Source organism: Gigantopelta aegis, chromosome 7 (genome assembly GCF_016097555.1).
Source record: "Gigantopelta aegis isolate Gae_Host chromosome 7, Gae_host_genome, whole genome shotgun sequence".
Classification (NCBI taxonomy): Eukaryota; Metazoa; Mollusca; class Gastropoda; order Neomphalida; family Peltospiridae; genus Gigantopelta; species Gigantopelta aegis.
Genome location: NC_054705.1, coordinates 40,959,045 through 40,979,018, shown reverse-complemented (window position 1 = coordinate 40,979,018; position 19,974 = coordinate 40,959,045). Strand labels below are relative to the sequence as shown.

General features: G+C 39.5%; 1 protein-coding gene across 1 annotated transcript in view; it reads left to right on the top strand.

The window, feature by feature from the left end:
• The first annotated feature begins 2,752 nt into the window (after nt 1–2,752).
• Nucleotides 2,753–19,974, top strand: part of LOC121377437 — a 19,336-nt gene continuing 2,114 nt past the window's right edge. The window contains exons 1-3 of the mRNA XM_041505420.1: nt 2,753–2,843; nt 7,866–9,120; nt 19,604–19,747. Coding sequence (XP_041361354.1) covers nt 8,883–9,120; nt 19,604–19,747 — 382 coding nt within the window. The 5' untranslated portion in view covers nt 2,753–2,843; nt 7,866–8,882. The remainder of the gene's footprint in view (nt 2,844–7,865; nt 9,121–19,603; nt 19,748–19,974) is intronic.

Below are 19,974 nucleotides of genomic sequence, written 5' to 3'. Positions count from 1 at the left end.
AATGCAATCTGAACGACAAAACCCGTAACACGTGATCAGGGCCCCGTTCTACAAAGCGATCTTAGTCCTAAGATCACCGTAACTGCACAGCTAACACATGCACTTAAGGTGATCTTAGCGCTAAGATCACTTCGTGGAACGGGGCCCAGGGTCGTACCTCTGCACAATACAGAGTTGAATGGGCATTTGTCAAAATAGTGGATGAGTCCATGAATCTCTATCTAGTGCTTCGTCTATAGGAGGACAGCCACTCGGAGATATTTTTTACTGGAGATTTCATCCCTCTTGCACCACCCAAAGAGGACTGCCACCCATACACTAGATTACTAAATCAAAACTAGCTCCAGGCAGAACTCTTTGGAATAAGTACAATTGTTATGACATGCACTCATTGCCATGAATCACTGTCGTAACAGTGATGATATTAGGTGTTCGCGAAATGTGAGCAGCATATCCTGCCCCACTGGTGGCAATCGTCATGAGTAATCCCACCACAGCTGTCAAGTTTGTCATTTCATTTAAAATGTTAAAACAAAAAATATTAATAAGTGTGCTAGTGTGTCACTAAAAATATGAAAAAGCATGCACAAGTTCAAAATATGTTCTAGCATCAGCTATCAGTTTGGTCAGTGATGCGTCGTATGTAGTTGATATATCCTCTAAATGTCTTGCACAAAACATTGTGAATGATCTTTTGGAATAGAATCCTTGGACATTATAACCTTGGTGGAAGAACTTGAACCCTGCATACAATGAGCATGCTCTAAGATATCTTAGAAGCTGTGATATGTAGACACCAAAAGCTAGAGCAGAAGGTATATTGCTCGACATATAGGGGAAAATGTCTAATGAAAAGTTAAACTTGGTTTTGTTTAACGACACCACTAGAGCACATTGATTAATTAATCATCGGCTATTGGATGTCAAACATTTGGTAATTATGGCACTTAGTCATGAGAAGAAACCCGCTACATTTTTTCCTAATGCAGCAAGGGATCTTTTTATATGCACTTTCCCACAGACAGGATAGCACACACCACGGCCTTTGATATACTAGTCGTGGTTCACTGGCTGGAACGAGAAATAGCGACAACGTAAAATGAGTATACATCTGTACCCTCAAATAGCTGATTCGGTCCACCAACGGGGATCGATCCCAGACCGACCGCGCATCAAGCGAGCGCTTTGCCACTTGTGTACATCCCGCCCCTTTTGACTAACTAGTTATCGGTGTGACAGTTGTTGTGTTCAGAAATTTACACAAACTTTTTGTTTCAGTAATAGTACCTTTAATACCTATTATAGATTTGTTTTATTTGTATACGCAAGAAGACAAACCCAAATTCCAGACGATTTCATAAGTTATGTAGTCCATCATCAACATATATTTTGGCAGAAGAGTTGTTATAGGGTGTATACCACCAAAGCGTCTATGACTACCCTACTTCCGCACACAAAACAGTTGTGGGTAAGCTAGGGGGAAGAAATTTAGTACTTTAATACAGAGAGAGAGAGAGAGAGAGAGAGAGAGAGAGAGAGAGAGAGAGAGAGAGAGAGAGAGAGACAGAGAGACAGAGAGAGACAGAGAGAGACAGAGAGAGACATACAGAAAGAGAGAGAGAGACAGATAGGCTACTCTTTTACGACAGGCAGCAAGGGATCTTTTATTAGCGCTTCCCACAGGCAGGATAGCACAAACCATGGCCTTTGTTGAACCATTTGTGGATCACTGGTCGGTGCAAGTGGTTTACACCTACCCATTGAGCCTTGGAGTCGGTATCTGGATTAAAAAGTCCATGCCTCGACTGGAATCCGAACCCAATACTTACCAGCCTGTAAACCGATGGCCTAACTACGACGTCACCGAGGCCGGTCCGAGCCGGTCCGAGCCAGAGAGAGAGACAGAGACAGAGAGAAGAGACAGACAGACAGACAGAGAGAGAGAGACAGAGAGAGACAGACAGACAGACAGAGCCAGAGAGAGAGAGACAGAGACAGAGAGAAGAGACAGACACAGAGAGAGAGAGAGAGAGAGAGAGAGAGAGAGAGAGAGAGAGAGAGAGAAAAGAGAGACAGAGAGACAGATAGAAAGACAGAGCCAGAGAGAGACAGAGAGAAGAGACAGAGAGAGAGACAGAGAGACAGATAGAAAGACAGAGCCAGAGAGAGATACAGAGCCAGAGAGAGAGAGAGAGAGAGAGAGAGAGAGAGAGAGAGAGAGAGAGAGAGAGAGAGAGAGATGGAGAGATAGACAGACAGACAGACAGACAGACAGTCAGACAGACAGACACCGAGAGAGAGCCTAGGGTGATTTAGTCGCAGGATCGGACCGTCTCGAAGGAACTCATTCTGTGGTTGATCTTTTTTCATGTCAACCAGTGCCCCACGACTGGTATATCAAAGAGACAGAGGGGTAGGGAAGGAGATCGAGAGAGAGAAAGACACAGGCAGAGAGAGAATACTACTACCAATACAGCAACAATCTATATGCACTTTTCCAAAGAGAGGACAGTACATACCACGGCCTCTCAGATAACAGTCACGGAGCACTGACTGACACTGAAACACACGAATCCATAGACGGAGATCGACCCTACGAACCACAACGCCTCAGGCGAGATCTCTCCCGACTAAGCTAAATCCCGCTGAGCATAGATAGACGGAACTAAAACATGCACGGCATTATTTGTATGTTCACCGCAAACCTAGCAAATACCGCTGGTGCCAAGGGTGCTATAAATAGAACAGCTACAACTTGGTCTAGGAGTGTTTACTATTGCAGCGGTCTACTTCTCCTCCTGGTCTGACACTACTAGAGTTTGGTCTTCCGTGACGTAGACTTAGTAAGTTGGTCAATGTTGTGTCGGCGTTGTTGTAGATGATATAGTGTGTATGTTTTTAGTAGAACTGCAAGAGTTAAGAAAACAAAGCATGCATTAAAACAAATTAAAGGAATGCGAGATTTTTCTCCTTTTTTTTCTTCTTTGAAAAGATTCCTGCGAGTTGGCATGCCCTAGTTCGCAATGACCGTGGCATTTTGTAAGCGCTTCTGGAACCTTTGGTAAAGAACGTAAAAACACTAGAAGAGAGAGCGAAAAAACCAGACTTGTTCGTGTTTCTTTTGATGCCATAACCGAGTTTTGGGTAGGTTAGATTTTTTGAACTTTTACTTCGACAGTTTGTTAAGTGTTACAGATATAATTATTATGCGTAACGTGAAAACTTGTGTAACTGTTCGCATAGTTTTCACATTTAAAGTGTAGCTGGCTGGACCAACTGTAATTCGTACCAAAACGTCGACTGAAAGTCAATTTTATTACTCTATTGTTTTCGGACTAACGTTTTGTACACACAGTAAATTATATGAAATAGGATATAATAAAGAATTAAATTTATAATGTACAATAAAATCTGTAATTTTAAAAAGTTTCGGTCGTTCAAAAACATCATGAGTTGTCTTTCCTGCTTCTCTGCTAGGTGCCGCTTTTGCATTCTTACCCTTCAGGGTCTATTCCAGAGATAACTAGGGGTCTAGGTCAGGGGTGGGGTGTGGTGAGGAGGTAGGCGAAGGCACGGGAGCAAAAGGTAGTTTTTTCTTCTAATACATTCTACACAGACACGCCCCCCCCCCCCCCCACCAAAAAAAAATAATATAATAATAATAATAATAATAATAATAATCATTGACGTTATAGGTTATAAATATTATTTGTATTATTATTGAATTATTAAACCACATTTTACAAATTGCTAAAGACAAAAGCAAAAGAAAAGAAAAACTCAAAACACAGGAAAAGAAAGAAAAATTACAGAGAAAATATAAAAACATTTTCCTTTTTAAAAAATGAAAAAAGAAAGACAAAAAAACCTGTTAAGTAATATACTATCAGGGCCGTGTCTAGCAGGGGGGGGGCAAGGGGGGCAGTTGCCCCCCCCCCTCAAAAAAAAAATTCGGAAAGCATTATAGAAACTTAAAGAAAAGGACTTTTAGACTATTAACTACTCAGTTGCCCCCCCCCTCCCCCCCCCCAAACAAAAAAATCCTAGCTACGGCCCTGGGCCCGGTAACACAAAGCACTCGTAACATGTTCTGCACTTTCCTCTTGTAGTTTTGCAAACTTCACTTTGTTTTCTTATACATATTTATTTATTTATTTATTCTTTCGTAGTAGTACATACGAAATTATTTGAAATTAAAATCCACCTTAAACTACTACAAACAAGTATTCTAACAACACTCTTATTCTAAACAAGAAACTGTATTTAGTATGTAAATTTAAATTAAAAAGAATGTAATATTCATATACTTGTTTACAATGGCAGTGATTGGAGGACAACACCTTTAACAAATATACACGTGGACACTTTGATGGTTAACGACGAAACACACGTTCATGTGATTAACAAAAGAATTACTTGCGCTTTGTTCAAGATTAGAATGACAAAAAACACATCAGTCGAGTAGAAATTAATACCTAAAGCAATAAACTATAGGAGTCATTTGTCACGCTCTTCTTTCTGTTCAAAACAAACTTTTTTGTTCCGCCTTTTCTAATTCCATGATGACGCTATAAACCAGAACACTTGTACGATGTAGAAAGGAAGGGAATATTAAGTTTATCAATTTAGTGTCAAACATGTGGTGCTTATTTAAGACTTTCTACAGTGCAGGGGCGGGGTGTAGGCCTATAGTAGTTTAAAGTTTTGTTTCTGTTTAACGACACCACTAGACAACATTGATGTGTTAACCATCGGCTATTGGATGTCAAATATTTTGACATATTATATTCTTAGAGGAAGAAGGAAATGTTTTATTTAACGACGCACTCAACACATTTTATTTACGGTTATATGGCGTCAGACATATGGTTAAGGACCACACAGATATTGAGAGAGGAAACCCGCTGTCGCCACGTCATGGGCTACTCGTTTCGATTAGCAGCAAAGGATCTTTTATATGCACCATCCCACAGACAGGATAGTACATACTACGGCATTTGTTACACCAGTTGTGGAGCACTGGCTGGAAACAAAAATAGCCCAATGGGTCCACCGTCCGACCGTGCATCAAGCGAGCGCTTTACCACTGGGCTACGTCCCGCTCCCATATTCTTAGAGAGAAAACCTGCCACATTTTTCCATTAGTAGCAAGGACCGTGGTATGTGCTTTCTTGTCTGTGAAATGGTGTATATAAAAGATGCCTTGCTACTAATGGAAAAAAAAATGTAGCGGGTTTCCTCTCTAAAACTATGTCAAATTTACCAAATGCTTGACATCCAGTAGCCGATGATTAATAAATCTATGTGCTCTAGTGGTGTCGTTAAACAAAACAAACCTCTTTTTTTCTAATTCCATGATGACGCTATAAACTAGAACGATGTAGACAAGAAGGGAATATTTATTTTGTTACTACTTTGGTGTCAAACGTGGTGGTTATTTTTACTTTCTACTGTATAGTAGTTTAAGTTTAGTTTTTGTTTTAACGACACCACTAGACAACATTGATATATTAACCATCGGTTATTGAATGTCAAATATTTGGTAATTCTGGCATATAGTTTTATAACTTGTTTTGTTTAACGATCCCACTTTATAGAGAAAAAGTAAAAGTAAAGTTTGTTTTATTTAACGAAGCTACTATAGCACATTGATTTTTTAACTTTATAGAGGAAACCCGCTACATTTTTCCATTAGTAGCAAGGGATCTTTTATATGTACCATCCAACAGACAGGATAGCACATACCACGGCCTTTGATAACCAGTTCATGGTGCACTGGCTGGAACAAGAAATAGTCTAATGGGGCCTATCGACGGGGATCGATACCAGACCAACCAAGTATTCAACGAGCACTTTACCCTGGGCTACGTCCCGCCCCCACAATGCTATTATATCTGCACTTCAATTTGGTGACGAGCGTGTGGTTATTTTAATACCTCATACAGTGAAACGGCGGGATGAATAGCAGAGGTCATTATGGAGGATTCGTGACAACATTTTGGAGATTTAAATGTGAAAATGTTTCCTCTCTAGGACTGTCAGATTACCAAATGTTTGACATCAAATGGCCGATGATTAATAAATCAATGTGCTCTAGTAATGTTGTTAAACAAAACAAATTTTAACTTTCTGTCTGTCTGTCTGTCTGTCTCTCTCTCTCTCTCTCTCTCTCTCTCTCTCTCTCTCTCTCTCTCTCTCTCTCTCTCTCTCTCTCTCTCTCTCTCTCTCTCTCTCTCTCTCTCTCTCTCTCTCTCTGTATCTCTCTCTTTCTCTCTCTCCCCATCTACCATTTCTCTCTCCCCATCTACCATCTCTCTCTCTCTCTCTCTCTCTCTCTCTCTCTCTCTCTCTCTCTCTCTCTCTCTCTCTCTCTCTCTCTCTCTCTCACACACACACACACACACACACTCTCTCTCTTTTTCTCTCAGTCTCTCTCTGTGTATCTCTCTCTCTGTGTATCTCTCTCTCTCTCTCTCTCTCTCTCTCTCTCTCTCTCTCTCTCTCTCTCTCTCTCTCTCTCTCTCTCTCTCTCTCTCTCTCTGGGTGTGGGTGTGGGTGTGGGTGTGGGTGTGTTTCTCTGTGTCTTCTGCCAAAATATTGTTGATGATAGACTATAACATAGTTCAACTAGTACCAGACGATGTTCCTCCAAGGGTTTATGTGGTTGGTTTTTTCCTCCTGGAAACGTACCATCGATCGCAACGTGACAGACAATCATAAAATTGGCGAATCTGTTATCAGCAAGTTAATGACCTATTCCATCAGCCTCGGTTGTTCCAGATGAACATTGAGACACGTTTTTTAATATCTTCACGTTTGTTTGAACTTGACGTTCAATTAGAGAAATGAAAGAGAGACAAGGAAAGAAAGGGAAAAACATGTTTTAAATAATAAATAAATAAATAAATAACCCACACAAACTTGAAAATTTTCGACATTAAGTGCATCGGTAAAGTTGCAAAATCGTCTCATCTTAAAGGGACATTCCTGAGTTTGCTGCATTGTAAAATGTTTCTGACTAATAAAATATTTCTACGATTAAACTTACATATTAAATATATTTTGTTGTTTAGAATATCAGTGTCTGTATATTTAATGTGTTTCTGGTCGTCTTAATATTTGCAAGAAGCCCAATCTGGATTTCGTACGTACGAAAAAAAAAAAAGGATATAAAATGAAATTTAACCTAGTACAAATATTAGAACGATCAGAAACACGTTTAATATACAGCCACTAATATTTTATGCAGGAAAATATATTTGATATGTAATTACAATCGTTAAAAAGTCTCTGTTAGTCGATAACATCTTAAAAACTCAGGAATGTCCCTTTAAAACATGTCTGCTGGATGGGGCACTAGCGTAGCCAAAATATCATATTGGGCACCCATATTGGGGGGGGGGGGGGGGGGGGGGGGGATGGGGGCGGCAACATTAATGTCTATGTTATGGGCTACATCAAACTATATAATGTGGCTGGGGGAGAGTTGTGGTTGTGGGACCATACTAATGTAGTTGAGGGCGGGATTTAGCTTAGTCGGTTGAGTGCCCGCTTGAGGTGCTTGCGTTCACAGGATCGAACCACCTCGGTGGATCCATTCAGCTGATTAGGGTTTTTGTCGTTCCAACCAGTGCACCACAACTGGACAAAGGCCGTGGTATGTGTTTTCCTATCTGTGGGAAAGTGCATATAAAAGATCCCTTGCTGCATTAGAAAAAAAAATATGTTGCGGGTTTCCTCTGACAACTACAAGTCAGAATTACCATTAAGCAATGTGCTTCAGTGTTGATGTTAAACAAAACAAACTTTAACTTTCTATAACGTTGAGAAGTCCCTTTAATGTTTTTTTTTGTGGTTTTGTTCAGACTCTTCGACGTCAGCATCTATAAGACAAGATCCTGGCTGGCTGCAATTGTTGAAATAAAACCGAAATTGCAACAAATAAAACAATATCCAGACGCGCCAGTGTGAATGAAATAGCTGGAATCGAGAATTAGTATCGATTCAAAAACTCAGCTGCACGAGAAGGTCAAACAAACCTGACAGAGAGACAGCCAGACAGACAGACAGAAGGACGCACGGATGTAAGGTAGTCAGCAGCGGTGAACAATCAATATACAATATATACAATCAATGAACTAACCATTGACACGTGTTTACATCCACAATAGATTCAAACACGACTGTAGTGGACGTGGTTACTGTACGTTAATTCATCAACCATTTGACAGTGTTTACAGTCACGGAAGGTTCAAGCACGATTGTCGTGGGCGTGAATATACTCAATTCCTCAGCTATTTGACGTGTTTATGGTCACGGTAAATTCAGGCACGACTGTCGTGGACGCGGTGAATATGCTCAGTTAATATTAATCAACAATTCGACGTGTTTACAGCCGCGGAAGGTTCAAGCACGACTGTTGTGGACGCAGTGAAAATAATTAACTGATCAACCATTTGACGTGTTTATAGCCACAGTAGGTTCCAGCACGATTGGCGTGGACGTGAATATACCAAATTCATCAATCATTTACGTGTTTACAGTCACGGAAGGTTCAAGCACGACTCTCGCGGGCGCGATGAATATAAAATCAATCAGTTTCAACTATTTGGCGTGAGTACGACCACAGTAGGTTCAAGTACGAATGTCGTGGGCGTAGTGAATACACAACCAATCAAGCAATCAATTAATCAACCATTTGACACGTGTTTGTAATATCAACTGAAGGTTCAAGCACATATTCCGTGGGCATAGTGAAAATACAAAGACAGTAACAAAACAAACAAAAATTAGCCAAAATCTAAAATTGCAGAAAGAAAAAAAAAAGAAGAAGAAGAAAGAAGAAGAAATAACAAAAATCTAAGATTACAGGAAAAATCAAGATGGCGGCTGGCCGGAAGTCTGCGGTTGTGTTCCTCGTGATAGAGCTGGCTATTTTAGTTCCGTACATTGTGGCCTTCTCGCTGGACACGTGGGCGGTGATAATCGAGGACGGCCTCACGGAGTCGATGAGGGCCAACATGGGGCTGTGGTGGGGGTGCGGCTACAACCACGACATGCACCTGGACGGAATCTCCAAAACACAAGTCTGCTTCTCCATGTTGGAGGCCGGGGTTCCAGGTAAGAAATCTAGATATTGAGTAAAGACTATTATATTATCAGGGGCGGATCCAGGATTCTGAAAAGTGGGGGGATATCTACAAAACACAAGTCTGCTTTTCCATGTTAGAGCCCGGGGTCCCAGGTGAGACGTAATCTTGATATTGAATAAAGACTAGAATATTATCAGGGGCGGATCCAGGATTCTGTATAGGGGAGGTATATACAAAACACATAGTCTGCTTCTTCATGTTAGAGACAGAGGTTCTAGGTAGGAAGCAGTCTAGATATTGAGAAAATACTATAATTTAATATTATCAGGGGCGGATCCAGGATTCTGTAAAGGGGGAAGTATCTCCAAAACTCCAGTCTGCTTCTTCATTGGAGGTAGGGGTTCCAGGTAGGAAGCAATCTAAATATTGAGTAAACACTATAATTTAATATTATCAGGGGCGGATCCAGGATTCTGAAAAGGGGCGGTATGTCCAAAACTCAAGTCTGCTTCTCCGTGTTGGAGGCTGGCTTTCCAGGTGGGAAGTAATCTTTATTAATCTTCATTAATTTTCACTAATCTTCAAATAGTCAAAGAGGTAGATGGCTTTAATCAGAATTTTAAGTAAGGGAGGTTTGAAAAGCCTACTTCAAGTGAAAAGTGGTGCTGATTCTAAAAACAGCAGTCTTATTGACCCTACTTAAGGCAAAATTGCCATTTTGGCCCATTTTTGGCCCAAAATGGCCCAACTCAGATATATGTTATACGACTGCTCTGGTGTTGCCATAATGTATCTAATAAGTTTCTGGATATTCCATAGTACTACTATGAGATCTAGATCTCACCAAAGAATAACAATATCATCAATGTGGCCTATCTGTGGCCAATCTGTGGACACATTTGGCCAAATTGATTATTTGCCATAGGAATATTACAAATTATATTGTACACGATATGCATAGTATGTAAACATCCATTAAAAAATCTCATTTATCAAGCCAAATACGATTAAAGGGACAGACCCTAGTTTCAGCCCATGAAAATGCTAGTACTGCAACGATAAACCGGTATACCGGTATATCGCGATGTTTCATCAGCTCGATACGAACCACGGTACAGTTTTGTGTATCGCGATTTTTACACGTTATTGTTTTCTTGTATCTTATTTGACAAACAAACAGAAAATGTGCAAATAACCATGCATACCACTCGTCTGTTTACGCGGTGGCTTTAACTTGGCGATGACACGAACTGGCAGCAGGCGAAACATTACATGCTTTTTAGTCTGGGAGATCATATCGAAGTCGATATAGGAAGGAAAAGTAAAGTAAAATGTGTTTTATTTAACGACGCCACTAGAACACATTGATTTATTTTTATCTTATCATCGGCTATTGGACGTCAAACATATGGTCATTCTGACACTGGGTTTTTTAGAGGAAACCCGCTGTCGCCACACAGGCTACTCTTTAACACAGGCAGCAAGGAATATTTTATAATGCGCTTCCCACAGGCAGGATAGCACAAACCATGGCCTTTGTTGAACCAGCTATGGATCACTGGTCGGTGCAAGTGGTTTACACCCATTGAGCCTTGCGGAGCACTCACTCAGGGTTTGGAGTCGGTATCTGGATTAAAAATCCCATGCCTCGACTGGGATCCGAACCCAGTACTTACCAGCCTGTAGACCGATGGCCTTTTTCATGTTTTTTTATTTGTGAAACTCAATATTGCACATATACATAAAATTTACAAATAAAAATAATAAAAAGATTCACACATATCCACGCAAATACTCTCGCATAGAACCACTCACACATTTATCACCAACTCACACACATTCACACAAACACACGCAAACATTAAAAGAAAATTGAGGGATATTGATCTTATAAGACAATATGACATTTAATTTTTTTTTACTAAATATAAATATCAGTTTTCAAGTGAGTATTTAAAAACTAATTCATCATTATTTAGATCAAGAAAAATATTATTTTTAATATATTTATTAATAAATGCAGAAAATCTATTTTTAAAGCGATATTGATTTAAAAGTATTAAGAAGTACTGATGCATATAATGCTTTAAAAACTTAATATTAATATTTACACCCCTTGATTCCGCTATTAAACGTCTTTTGAAAACTGATATTCTATATATTGAGAGCAAAGCATTGATGAATTCATTTGAGCAATTTTGTATTTTGTATTTTGAAGTAACACCCAAAAAGCAATAATTGTTTTAACAATTCTAAAGAAAAAACATTATCCTTAAACATATAAATACATATTTCATGAAAAAATTGAAATGAAATCACGAAGTTCATCACAATACAACAATAAATGACACATATCTTCTTCTTGTTTAAAACAAACAGGACATTGGCTAGATGCTACTTTACCGTATTTAAATAATTTGGAATATGTGAATACAATGTATGTGCTATCTTAAAATCTAAGTCAACAAATTCCGAAGTCTTATCACAATAATGTATAATTTTCCAAACTGGCTTCCAATCATGGCCTAACCACGACGCCACCGAGCCGGTGATATATAGGAAGAAAGGAAATGTTTTATTTAACGACGCACTCAACACATTGTATTTACGGTTATATGGCGTCAGACATGGTTAAGGACCACACATATGTTGAGAGAGGAAACCCGCTGTCACCACTTCATGGCCTACTATTTTCGATTAGCAGCAAGGAATATTTTATATGCACCATCCCACAAACAGGATAGTACATACCACGGTCTTTGTTACACCAGTTGTGGAGCACTTGCTGGAACAAGAAATATACCAATGGGTCCACCGATGGGGATCGATCCTAGACCGACCACGCATCAAGCGAACGCTTTACCACTGGGCTACGTCCCGCCCCTCGATATAGGTTACCGTCTAGTATGTGGAATATTTGTCATTGTAATGTTGGTTTGGGGTTTTTTCACGATTTTTGTCTATATATATATATATATATATATATATATATATATATATATATTATATATATATATGGTAATTAAAATTCATAGATTTTATTCCTTTCATTTATTATTTATTTCATTATGTTAAATTTACACAATTGGATTTGGTTCGCTTCTGCCTTCATTAAACAAATCCATAAATATCAGATACATATCGCAATACATACTGCAATACGGTTTGTCGTATCGCAATATATCGCATTACGGTTTTGATCGTATCGTTGCACCCCTAGAAAATGCACACTAAGTTTAGTTAATCTACAAACCTGTAACACATTTGGATAAACTTACAACTGAGTGAAACATGAGTCTATGACTTTGAAATGGTGAAATACCCTCTAAAAATAAGCTAAAACTCGACTCCACAACTGTTACTTCTAAGACGCACGTGCGTTTTAAAAATATGAGAAATGCATTTTGTGATATTAAAAACACCAGGATGACCGAAAACACTTCGAATGTACGGAAATGGATAATCTAAACAATAAAATCTAAGTAAAGTATTATTTCAGTTACCAAAAACGGCTCTAATAGTAAATAAATATGCCTTAGTGTTTAAAAACTAGGGTATGTCCCTTTAAAAATTACAATCTGACATTTTATGACAATCAGTGTAAACTTTTAACCAACATACTGCCCATAGATTATTCAAAATAATTTTCATGTACAGTAACAATATTCTATATTTTAAAGTTAAATGTGTAAAAACAGCTGGTTTTAGTTGTGCATTATTATTAGTATCATCTTCAGTGTTTGAAACAACATCAGTACTGCTATCATTATCATATCATCATCATCATCATCATCATCATCATCATCTCCAACTGTAACATCTTCAGGTTCCATGGTATCGAAACACTGATATATGCTTGTCAGTAAACCCGAGTGGTAGAACAACTCTATTAGCTTCTTTCATTAGCCACTTGGAAGTGCCATATAATTGCATTTAACATTTGCACCATGTTGCATGGTGGAAATTTGCGTGACTCGATAAGTGGGTTTGTATTTCTGCAGGAAGATTTTTTTTAACTTGGTCTCGTTCACAAAAGCAAGATGTAAACACATATCTTTTTGTTCACAACACTCTGAAGCTTGCCACCAATACAGATGATGTTCTGTACACAAGGCTGTTGATTCATTCGCCTTTTTCTTTCTGAAGAATGAAGAAAGTGTCATGTAGTCGCATCCTGTCTGATCACCAAAATGTTCTATCTTTTTTTTTTTTTTTTTTTTTTTTTTTTTCCACTGCCCCCTTTGCTTTTACTCCTTTTGAATTCCATCTCCTTTCTTCCCGATCTGGCAACTCCTCCTATCTTTCAACTTCTTTCGCTGTCCACCTCCACATCCCAGTCCTGGTCTCTCCTACCGTGACAGGTGTTTGTCTTTTGTGGCTATCCATGCCACACGCCTGTCATTTCCCATCAGCTTTTAGCTGTGGGCTTAGTCTGACCCTTTTGGATAGTGAAAGTAGTTACTTCTGGCATTGTTAAGAGGCACTTGTAACGACCTACTATGCTCCCCTACTACCGGCGGTCGTTTTTTAGTGCCGTGGGTCAGACCAGCTTTATTAGCGGCAGAGGACGAGTGATTACCAAAATCTGGCAATACATTGCAAACAACTGGACTAAGCTACCTATAGTTTTCAATTGTAATGGCATTGCAATTATCCGAAGTCCATCCACATACTGAAGTTTAGATGTGAGGACCAAAACAGACGGATCAACATCATTCTGTCCTGCTGTTGATTTTTGACAACACACGGAGATGGTACATCTGGTAAGCATTAGCGTCTGCATGTGACACTACATACTCAGGTGCAGTGACATAGCGTGGGTTGCCAGCGCCCGGGGCAAGGCAAGTAGGGGCCTCCTAGCCAGTTCTCCGTTAGCTCTCCACGAGTCCCTTCCACCAGTCCAGAATTTTGCGCCCAGGGCAACCGCCCCGGTGGCCCCGCCCACACTACGCCACTGCTCAGGTGCCCCATTGTGTTCTACAAATGTTCTTCATATCCCAATACTGATGGATTATAGAGAAGACACTAATTTTGAAGACAAAAAGAACCTGTTTTGTGTTACAATAGGTACTGAATTAAATGTAATAATAAATAATATATATTTTGAGGGCATATCTGAATTGTTCATGACATAATGCATTTACCCTTGTGAAAGTAATATATGTGTTTATGCCTTTCGCGTATAATGATTACTCAAACTGTTTTCTCCATCTCATAACTGTAACAGAAAAGGTCTATTTAACTTTCCTGTACTCATGTTTTGGCCAACGTAGGTGATATCCAGATTACAATATCTGAGATAGTTCACACACACACACGCACGCACACACACACTCATGCGCGCGCACGCACGCACGCACACACACACACACGTGTACACACAGTGCATACATGACTGCAGTCATTTGAAGTAAAGAAAATGTCATTAATTTCGCCAAGCATAAAGCTGAAAAATATGCACATGGTTTATTCATACAGCCCTATTAACGTACGGTCGTAGATACCACCCATATCAATTTAGTTTTCCCAGATCTTTACAGTTATGACGTGCTTGAGGGTACAGATGTTTACCCATTTTATGCTGCCAGTGCACCACGACTGGTATATCAAAGGCCGTGGTATGTGCTATCCTGTACGTGGGATGGTGCATATAAAAGGATCCTAGCTATTAATGAAAAAAAATTAACGGGTTTCCTCTCTTTGTGTCAAAATTACCAAATGTTTAACATCTAATAGCCGATGATTAATAAATCAATGTGCTCTAGTTGTGTCGTTAAAACAAAACAAACATGAACTTTGGAAAACACACAGGAATGTTTAACCTAGTTTTTAACCTTTCTGAAAGTGAGGTCAGTCTGTAATTTTCACGGTACAGATCCTTATATTCACAACATTTAAAGATACAAATTTGTACCCAATTTACCCTCTGGTAAAAATCATTGGTGGAAGAACTGTCCACGCATATCCAGTACATATGTTTAATCTCCATTTGTTCCCATTAAAGTAGTGTGTAGCTGTGTTGAAACACGTCTGTAGATTCTTTTTAACAAGAAACTGTCCACGCATACCCAGTGCATAGGTTTAATCTCCATTTGTTCCCATTAAAGTAGTGTGTAGTTGAAACACGTCTGTGTGTCTTTAACAAGGAACTGTCCGCGCATACCCAGTACATAGGTTTAATCTCCATTTGTTCCCATTAAAGTAGTGTGTAGCTGTGTTGAAACACGTCTGTATGTCTTTAACAAGGAACTGTCCACGCATACCCAGTGCATAGGTTTAATCTCCGTTTGTTCCCATTAAAGTAGTGTGTAGGTGTGTTGAAACACGTCTGTATGTCTTTAACAAGGAACTGTCCACGCATACCCAGTACATAGGTTTAATCTCCGTTTGTTCCCATTAAAGTAGTGTGTAGGTGTGTTGAAACACGTCTGTATGTCTTTAACAAGGAACTGTCCACGCATACCCAGTACATAGGTTTAATCTCCGTTTGTTCCCATTAAAGTAGTGTGTAGCTGTGTTGAAACACGTCTGTATGTCTTTAACAAGGAACTGTACTCGCATACCCAGTACACAGGTTTAATCTCCGTTTGTTCCCATTAAAGTAGTGTGTAGCTCTATTGAAACACGTCTGTATGTCTCTAACAAGGAACTGTCCACGCATACCCAGTACACAGGTTTAATCTCCGTTTGTTCCCATTAAAGTAGTGTGTAGCTGTGTTGAAACACGTCTGTATGTCTTTAACAAGGAACTGTCCGCGCATACCCAGTACATTTGTTTAATCTCCATTTGTTCCCATTAAAGTAGTGTGTAGCTGTGTTGAAACACGTCTGTATGTCTTTAACAAGGAACTGTACTCGCATACCCAGTACACAGGTTTAATCTCCGTTTGTTCCCATTAAAGTAGTGTGTAGCTGTGTTGAAACACGTCTGTATGTCTTTAACAAGGAACTGTCCGCGCATACCCAGTGCATAGGTTTAATCTCCATTTGTTCCCATTAAAGTAGTGTGTAGCTGTGTTGAAACACGTCTGTAGATTCTTTTTAACAAGAAACTGTCCACGCTTACCCAGTGCATAGGTTTAATCTCCATTTGTTCCTATTAAAGTTGTGTGTAGTGTGTAGCTGTGTTAAAACACGTCTGTATGTCTTTAACAAGGAACTGTACTCGCATACCTAGTACATATGTTTAATCTCCGTTTGTTCCCATTAAAGTAGTGTGTAGCTGTGTTGAAACACGTCTGTATGTCTTTAACAAGGAACTGTACTCGCATACCCAGTACACAGGTTTAATCTCCGTTTGTTCCCATTAAAGTAGTGTGTAGCTCTATTGAAACACGTCTGTATGTCTCTAACAAGGAACTGTCCACGCATACCCAGTACACAGGTTTAATCTCCGTTTGTTCCCATTAAAGTAGTGTGTAGCTGTGTTGAAACACGTCTGTATGTCTTTAACAAGGAACTGTCCGCGCATACCCAGTACATTTGTTTAATCTCCATTTGTTCCCATTAAAGTAGTGTGTAGCTGTGTTGAAACACGTCTGTATGTCTTTAACAAGGAACTGTACTCGCATACCCAGTACACAGGTTTAATCTCCGTTTGTTCCCATTAAAGTAGTGTGTAGCTGTGTTGAAACACGTCTGTATGTCTTTAACAAGGAACTGTCTGCGCATACCCAGTGCATAGGTTTAATCTCCATTTGTTCCCATTAAAGTAGTGTGTAGCTGTGTTGAAACACGTCTGTAGATTCTTTTTAACAAGAAACTGTCCACGCTTACCCAGTGCATAGGTTTAATCTCCATTTGTTCCTATTAAAGTTGTGTGTAGTGTGTAGCTGTGTTAAAACACGTCTGTATGTCTTTAACAAGGAACTGTACTCGCATACCTAGTACATATGTTTAATCTCCGTTTGTTCCCATTAAAGTAGTGTGTAGCTGTGTTGAAACACGTCTGTATGTCTTTAACAAGGAACTGTCCACGCATACCCAGTACATAGGTTTAATCTCCATTTGTTCCCATTAAAGTAGTGTGTAGCTCTATTGAAACACGTCTGTAGATTCTTTTTAACAAGAAACTGTCCACGCTTACCCAGTGCATAGGTTTAATCTCCATGTGTTCCTATTAAAGTTGTGTGTAGTGTGTAGCTGTGTTAAAACACGTCTGTATGTCTTTAACAAGGAACTGTCCACGCATACCCAGTACATATGTTTAATCTCCGTTTGTTCCCATTAAAGTAGTGTGTAGCTGTGTTGAAACACGTCTGTATGTCTCTAACAAGGAACTGTCCACGCATACCCAGTGCATAGGTTTAATCTCCATTTGTTCCCATTAAAGTAGTGTGTAGGTGTGTTAAAACACGTCTGTAGATTCTTTTTAACAAGAAACTGTCCACGCTTACCCAGTGCATAGGTTTAATCTCCACGTGTTCCTATTAAAGTTGTGTGTAGTGTGTAGCTGTGTTAAAACACGTCTGTATGTCTTTAACAAGGAACTGTCCACGCATACCCAGTACACAGGTTTAATCTCCATTTGTTCCCATTAAAGTAGTGTGTAGCTGTGTTGAAACACGTCTGTATGTCTTTAACAAGGAACTGTCCACGCATACCCAGTACATAGGTTTAATCTCCGTTTGTTCCCATTAAAGTAGTGTGTAGCTGTGTTGAAACACGTCTGTATGTCTCTAACAAGGAACTGTCCACGCATACCCAGTACATAGGTTTAATCTCCGTTTGTTCCCATTAAAGTAGTGTGTAGCTGTGTTGAAACACGTCTGTATGTCTCTAACAAGGAACTGTCCACGCATACCCAGTACATATGTTTAATCTCCATTTGTTCCCATTAAAGTAGTGTGTAGCTGTGTTGAAACACGTCTGTATGTCTTTAACAAGGAACTGTACTCGCATACCCAGTACATAGGTTTAATCTCCATTTGTTCCCATTAAAGTAGTGTGTAGGTGTGTTAAAACACGTCTGTATGTCTCTAACAAGGAACTGTCCACGCATACCCAGTGCATAGGTTTAATCTCCATTTGTTCCCATTAAAGTAGTGTGTAGGTGTGTTAAAACACGTCTGTATGTCTCTAACAAAGAACTCCTGTTGTCATCTTGTCATTGTGAATATTCATGGCAGAAATAATAATCACTCATTATTCCGTTGGGCTTAGACAAAACCGTTACGTTACTGAGGCTGATAATATGGGAGAACTGTCTTCATCAATCACTAAACAACTAATAACGAAAAACTGGTAAACGGTTTCATTCAACTCATCATGGTGATAGGTTTTTTTTCTTTTTCTTTTCGGTGCTAAAAAGCTGTACTAAAATAGGGCGTGTGTGCAGGAATTTTAGCGGGGGGTGGGGAGAGGACTAGCGACCGAATTTTATAAGGGGGAAGTTGAATCATGTTCCCTCGGAAAATATATCGAGAGAAAAAAAAAAAAAAAAAGAGAGAGAAGAAATTCACATGAGCTGGGAGGGATTTCGACCATTGAAACCGTTCCCCTGTAAGCATAGGCGTACGAGACAGGCGGAGGGGGGAGGGGCTGCCCGCTAGTGCTGGAGCAAATCCTCAAATTGTGGTAAAACAAAGTAGAGCTATTCGGGCAAAATGTGCTAACCTGAAACCTTTTTACCATGTATTTTCTGCATTCTATCCTTTGGAAAATGCGTAGTGATTCGTTTCTAACCCCGTGTAGTTTGGTAGTAATACTTATACGAGTTATAAATAAACGGATTTTTTTTAATCCAGATTCGGGCATTTTCGTTTTAATTCGAAAAAAATGGAAACCCGTACGCCTATGCCGGCAAACGCGCCTGAAAATGGTTATTATTTGTTGTAATTTATTATTCCATCTGTAGCGGGTCCTTCTCTCTGTGTTATTTTCGAGGCTGTATGATCAAAAGGTTGCAGGTGCGTGGAATGCAGCTCGCTGATGCTAGAGGTTGAATTACTTGTTACTTGCATGTCTTCTGAAAAATGTGCGGGCCGGGTGTCGTGACTCAGCCTTGTACAGCTTTGTGCACATCCCACATATAGACTGATCGTAGCAAAGATATTTTGCAAACAATTGTTCTGGGATTTTTTTGAAAAGCAACAAAACTGGTATGGACCACACTTGATATGTTTTAAATGCTTTCAGATGTAGTACCAAGTGTCATTATTTAGTTTTATGTTCACAGCTTTTTACACTGTTTTTGTTTGATTGCTTAATCGTTTACATTATTATAAATCACCAATCCATTCTTTCCTATACATAAATGCAAAGATCTTCTCTTGTTTTGATGCCCTAGCACCCTCCTCCTGCATTCGCGTCTGTTTGTGTATTCATTCATTCATCCATCCATCCATTCATGAATTTATTATTCATCCATCCATCCATTCATCCACTGACTCATTCATCCATCCACCAATCAATCAATCCGTCAATCCATGAATCAATTCATTCATTCATTCATCATTTATTCTTTCATGCATTCATTCAAGCATTTATTCCAAACGTTTCTTTTCTTTCAGCGTGGTTGCGGGCTGTTCAGGCGTTCGCTATTCTCGGCATTTTCTTCGGTGTTGTCTGCGTGGTCCTTACTGGGGTCATGGCGTGGGGCCCTTGTGACCCCAACATGATGTTCAAAGTATTTCTACCTGTCTGGTACTTCGCAGGTGAGTATGATCCCAACATGATGTTCAAAGTATTTCTACCTGTCTGGTACTTCGCAGGTGAGTATGACCCCAACATGATGTTCAAAGTATTTCTACCTGTCTGGTACTTCGCAGGTGAGTATGACCCAAGTATTTCCACCTGTCTGGTACAGGTGATGATCCCAACATGATGTTCAAAGTATTTCTACCTGTCTGGTACTTCGCAGGTGAGTATGATCCCAACATGA